The 6059-nt window shown below is 34.9% G+C and overlaps 1 protein-coding gene across 1 annotated transcript; it reads right to left on the reverse strand.

Annotated features, from left to right (window-relative positions):
- Positions 1–247: 247 nt before the first annotated feature.
- Positions 248–5553, reverse strand: LOC147071361 (uncharacterized). Its single transcript, XM_085948268.1, has 2 exons — positions 3142–5553; positions 248–446 (listed from the first exon to the last, which is right to left on the reverse strand). The coding sequence occupies exons 1-2, from the start codon at positions 3352–3354 to the stop codon at positions 288–290; spliced, it is 372 nt and encodes a 123-aa protein (XP_085804394.1). The 5' UTR covers positions 3355–5553; the 3' UTR covers positions 248–287.
- Between the last annotated feature and the right edge of the window lie 506 nt (positions 5554–6059).

A 6059-nucleotide genomic window follows, 5' to 3' on the forward strand; every position in this document is an offset into this window, starting at 1 on the left:
GTTAAGAAAAAACTAAGATTTGGCGGCTACGCCGACAACAAAATCTTCTATACATCTACTCTACATCTATTCTACTCTAGCGCGTGTCGCAGAGATTATAAGGGTGCCGAATACTTTCTCACTCGCACTTATGCATCGTTTTTGTTCAAGCCTTGATTGGGAATCATTTTCACAAAATAGTGTCACATGCTTTGTCTTAAAATATATGTGTAAAAACGAAAAATAAATAAAAATCATGTAATATTTTATAGAGACATCTTTATTGATAGAATAATTATGCCCAATCATCATGATGATTTAGCAGGGGTAGACAAAATATACGCCCTAAGACAATATATTGGAATTTTGTTTATCGAAAATATCAAATCCGCTCTGAATTTTCCATACAACATGTTGGGGAACATACCGTCCAATGATATGACAGCATTGTCTACGCAATAATCTCCCTGAAAACAAAATATATTATAATACTATTTAAAATGAATTTCTGTACATGAGAGCTAGCGTATCTTAAAAGGGATGGTTTCCGATCCTGAGGTCCTGAATAATTTGAATGTATATTGATACTTATAGGCATGGCCCCTACAAAAGGGGGGCTGACAGGGCTCTAGCCTGGGGGCCCGGCGAGGTGAGTTTACCAGATAAGTGAGATAAACACACATCACAAAAATGTGCTTTAATAGTTTTAAAAAAGTTGCCTGCGGCGCTATTTTCTTTTAGTAATGTTATTATTTAAAATTATGTGGTTGTACGATACAATTTTTAATTGTGTATCGATACTCGACAACCCTATAATTAAAATGGATGTATTAAAATATATAAAAACAAACACTAAATATACACATTAATTTTACCGCGTACACCATTTCGAAAACGTTACTGAATAGTCTCATACTGCCTTTATCCTTAGTGATAGGTAGGGGGGCCGCCAAAGATCCTAGCCTGGGGGCCCGCTTCAGGATGTGGGGGCCATGCTTATAGGTTTATGTCGGAGTGTTACATTTTAATTAAAACCACGGATTCAGGGAAATTAAATATATCCTACGTGTATTTGGCTTTTTACATGAGATACCTATTAATCATGGGTATAGATTTAAACCGGATGTATGCCACAAGCACGCATACGTGCTCTTCAATTCCGTACACGAAAGGCCGATCATAGGAAATGAGCATGTACCTATTTAAACACGCTGTACTTTACACTCATACTAGCCCCGGTTGATTGTTTTAAATAATTTAATATATTGTACACACATTGCCATCTTTTAGAATCATCGTGAAACACTTAACCGAAATACAATACTTTATGTTATACCTACTTTTAATATATTTCAAACAAAAAGATATGTTTAATTGGCGCCCCAATAGGTATCGCCATGCTAATACTTCCTGGCATTTACATTGTTGTTACAAAACTTTGGCGCGAAAAGCGTTAGGTGGTTTCAAGGAATCCTTCCCGACTAACCTCTCTTTATCATTCAGCCTCGCTGAGTTAAAACAACGATACTTTTTTCACTATTTCATTTTACTGTGCGAAAACATCTTCTTGGCTACGTAAGGAAATGCTGTTGACGACTAAATGAGAGAAGCTTGTTAGTTTAGTAGCCAAGAAGATGTTTTCGCACATTACTTTCTTACTTTATTTCGTTGTGCGTGTCGGTCTGGCATTGAAAGATCATTTAGTTTAATTTATTTAAAAGTTACTAACAGCTCACAAGTTAAAATATATATATATTTTTTTTCTTAATTTTGTCGATTACAGGATTATTGATGGGGGGGGGGGGGAGGGGTTGGACATTTATTTATCAGTTAGTTGGTATCAAAATGCACCAGTCAATTACCTACACGGTCATGGCGATCTGTATTTTATTTCTCATCTCTTCTATGTGTGATATATATATTTTTATTTAACTTGTTTAATATTCTGATTTATTATGTACAGACTATTTTGTTTTTAAATAAATAAATAAATGCTTTTTCGAACGCTTTGTATTATATATATAATAATATACTTACGTACATTATTTTGGTTTTAATAATTATAGAGAAAATTCGTTAGGTTACCTAATTATCTATTATATTATTTATTTTCAGCAATATTATATAAATGAAACACAAAAAATATTTAAAATTACAAACACTGAGAATTAGAGCATTTCCGCGTAAGTTACTTTCAAAAAGTGGTGAGTTTAGGCACCTAATTTTTCCTGTACGATAAACTACCATTACAATATTAGAGTTGGGTTTCGGGAATTCTCGAGAAATTTTCCAGATTTTCCATCCCGAATCCCGAGAATTGAAATTTTTAACATTTCGGAAAATTCCGGATCTCGAGAATCTTTTCTCGGGATTCGGGATTTCTTTATTATCACATATTTAATTGAAAAAACGATTTTCTTTATGAAAAAAGTGGACAGAAAACACAAAACGTTCAAAGACTGATCGGGGCATTTAACACAATTAAGCCAACGTCGACTCAAAATGAGCGCAATTTTTGCAACATCAGGGAATTTTGTGTCTTGAAAGCAGACAGTCTGTGTTTTTTCAAATCCTATTTTAATAAGTAATGTTTTGAATTATCTTTGTTTTCCTACTTCTATTTTGTTTTTCCTCTTACATGAATAAAAAAAATCATGTTTTTTTGGAAATTGTCTGTTTTTAAACTGATTTTAAGATTTTTACGGTTTTTTTAAATTTCCCGAAACTCGAGAATTCAAAATTTCATCATTTCGGGAAATCCCGAATCTCGAGATTGAGATTTTCTCGGGAAATACCCAACTCTAATTACAATATAATATTTTACGTTTATTTTTTAAACTAATGAACTTTATCATAAACCGCCACTGATCTCAAAAGTTGTAGTATTTCTAATCGTTTTTTTATTCATTTACCTTAATATTTTGCTACCTCTAAGCAACGCATTCTCTGCCTACGGGACGACACTGCATGTATGTCGACAAAAGTTTGAATCGGGTTATGGTTTGTCAGCTCCACAGAAAAAATCTTCTTTCCACGAAGCCTTCATTTTGTCTCCCAATTTTTATGTGCCATTCCGTAGCAGTGCATAACCTGCATAATCTCACGGGACGTCATACTTAATACGCAATGATAAAATTGATTCATATGAAGCAATAATATTACCGCAGTTAACGGGCATCCAGTGTTCTCCCTGCCTGTCTTTTCCAAAATTTTACTCCATGAATCCTTTATGTGCATGTTCAGAGCTTCGCATGCATCATTTTGGAAGTGATGGAATGCATTTGGCTTCCAACCGCCATCTCCCCATTTTGCGGCATTTACTTCTAACTGCAGAATAAAAATTAGACTGTTAGTTTCAAAGCCTGTAACCTCCATATTTAACCTTTTTGGCAAAATCGTAAAAAAACCACCAAGCACACTCAGAACTTCAAATAGAATATTTCCTTTTTTTTTTTTAAATATTAGAAAAGCAAATAGCAAAATAAAATGTCATTAGTCGTCAAATATTAAAAATGACTACTGATGAATAGAAACGACTTAAGGAGATGTATTTGCTATTTTATGAATATACATTCGATGAAAAAGTATTTACATAATCAGAACCAAGAAATTATGTAAACAAATAAAAATATAGGTTACCGACCTTAATGTTATTAAAAACCTTTATGTAGATGTTTATAATTAGCCATCGCAGTCTCCCAATCTTTATTGATTGAACTACGCTGCAATCTTCGTACAGCCCGTAGAGTTCAGCATTATATCTTATCCTCCAACTGGTGCCGTCCCTGATCGGTCCATATATACGGCGGAGAATTTTTCTTTCAAAGATATTCAGGACTCGTTCATTTCGCAGAGTTAATGTCCAGGTTTCCGATACGTAGGTGAGCACTGGCTTTATAAGTGTCTTGTAAAGAGTGCTTTAGTTAGGCGAGATAGTATGCGGGACTTAAAATGTCTTAACAGGCCAAAGTAGCATTTATTTGCAGACATGATTCTCTTGTAGATTTATTCTGTAATATCATTATGTCGAGTTACGAGAAAAATAAGGTATATGAAACTGTCGACCGTATCAAACTTGTATGCACCAATATCTAATTTTGGTGCGCCTCCTCGTGGTGTGACATAGACAGGCATGTATTTAGTTTTTGCCTCGTTTATTTGTAAGCCCATTCTTTTGGCAGAGGCTTCTAGTGCTGTGAATGCCTTTTCAGCACCAATTCTGATATGGCAATGATGTCGATATCATCGGCATACGCCAGAAGCTGCACAGGCTTAGTAAATATCGTGCCGCTACCACGAGCATCAATCTTTGCATCCCGTATCACCTTTTCTAGCGCAATATTGAAAAGAAGGCATGCCAGAGCGTCACCTTGCCTGAGGCTATTCGGTGATATAAATGGCTCGGATATTTATGCTTGAAGCTTCACCTTGCATTGTACTGGTGTCATTGTCATCTCTACAAGTTTAATTATTTTTGTCGGAATTTCAAATTCCAGCATTGTTTCGTATAACCGGTTTCGATTAATTCTATCATAAGCTGCCTTAAAATCGATGAACAGGTGATACGTGTTAATATTGAATTCAGTGGTCTTTTATAGAATCTGCCTTAGAGTGAATATTTGAGTAACACATGATCTCCGTCGTCAAAACCCTCCTTGGTAGTGCCCGAGTATTCCTTCTACAATGGGTTCCAGCCGATTGAATATCAGAATAGACAACAGTTTATATCCAGAGTTAAGGAGTGTCACTCCTCTGTAGTTACTACATTCTAGTTGGTCTCCTTTCTTGTGCAAGGGACAAATCAGCCCATCTTTCCACTCCTCTGGCATCTTTTCTGAAGTAAGTCCATACTTGGTGTAAAAGGCTATGCAAATGTTTGAGCAGGCTTTCTCCCCACATTTTATTAATTCTCTCCGTATGTTATCTATTCCAAGCAATGACATTTAATATGGACGAATCATGTGGAAAATAAAATAACACTCACTTTATTGTCGGGTCTGCCGAATGGCATAATCTGTTCTAACGCCATTACAATAAAGGTGATATTGCTATAAATTCCTGATGCTTTTTGTTGGGTCTGCCGAATGGTTCGGTTCGAACGGGTTCGCTCAAATGAACATTGACATTAGAAACACTGCTCTAACGCCATTACAATAAATGTCATATTGCTATAAATTCCCGATGCGTGATATCGCATAATGGAAATTGCATGACGCCTACCTATACATGCGAATGCGCGAATTTATTTGCTAGCTACTGTATTGAGTGCGTCGTCCATTAATAATGTCATTGATTCCAAGCGATTTATTTGTTTTTAACCTTGACATGGTACCTTTTACCTCATTTAATATCGGTGGTTCTTCGTTATCACCAATGCCACTTTGTACTGATTCCTGGTTATGAGTATTAATGTCAGTATTGCTTGTATCAAAGGCAATTGAATAGGGAATACACTAAAAACTAATTAAGAAATAACATTACGACTGTGTTTAGGAAAAAGGGCGTAACCCTCGATTTTTCGAAAAGTGCTTTTATTAGATATTAACAATGTATACAACTAAATACACGTTCTATAAAAAGGAAGTAAGCCGTTAATTCCAAATTAGTATCTTAATTCAGGTTTTAATTGAGGTTAATTAATTTTTAATTTATAGAAAAAAGAGTTTATCTGCAATTTTAATGATTTTTCTGTAATAAATTCTTTAATTATTATTAGATCGAAAATATATTACACCAAATCATCAATCATCATGCACCCAATGTCTGTGCCTATTTTAAAAAAAATATTAAACTAAAAACTCTCAAAAAACGTTTTTTGCCTCTCCTGTAAAATTTGTTCAGTGAGGGTTACGTCCTTTTTCCTAAACACGGTCGATTACATTCGTTATCAAAAACGTAAACGAGTGCGGTTTCTTAATACCGAAAATTTCGGTATTTTGTATTTTTAAAACTGGTATTTCGGTATTGATAAATACTGGAATATCGGTTTTAAAATATCTGTATTGCAATCCCTAAGCAATACCCATGGAAATGACGTCGTAGGCGATCTTAAGCGCCCTCCCCTATCTATCACCAGCCAT

The sequence above is a fragment of the Rhyacophila brunnea genome, unplaced genomic scaffold, assembly GCF_057557595.1.
Source record: "Rhyacophila brunnea isolate RB1 unplaced genomic scaffold, BYU_Rbru_1.0 scaffold_20, whole genome shotgun sequence".
Classification (NCBI taxonomy): domain Eukaryota; kingdom Metazoa; phylum Arthropoda; class Insecta; order Trichoptera; family Rhyacophilidae; genus Rhyacophila; species Rhyacophila brunnea.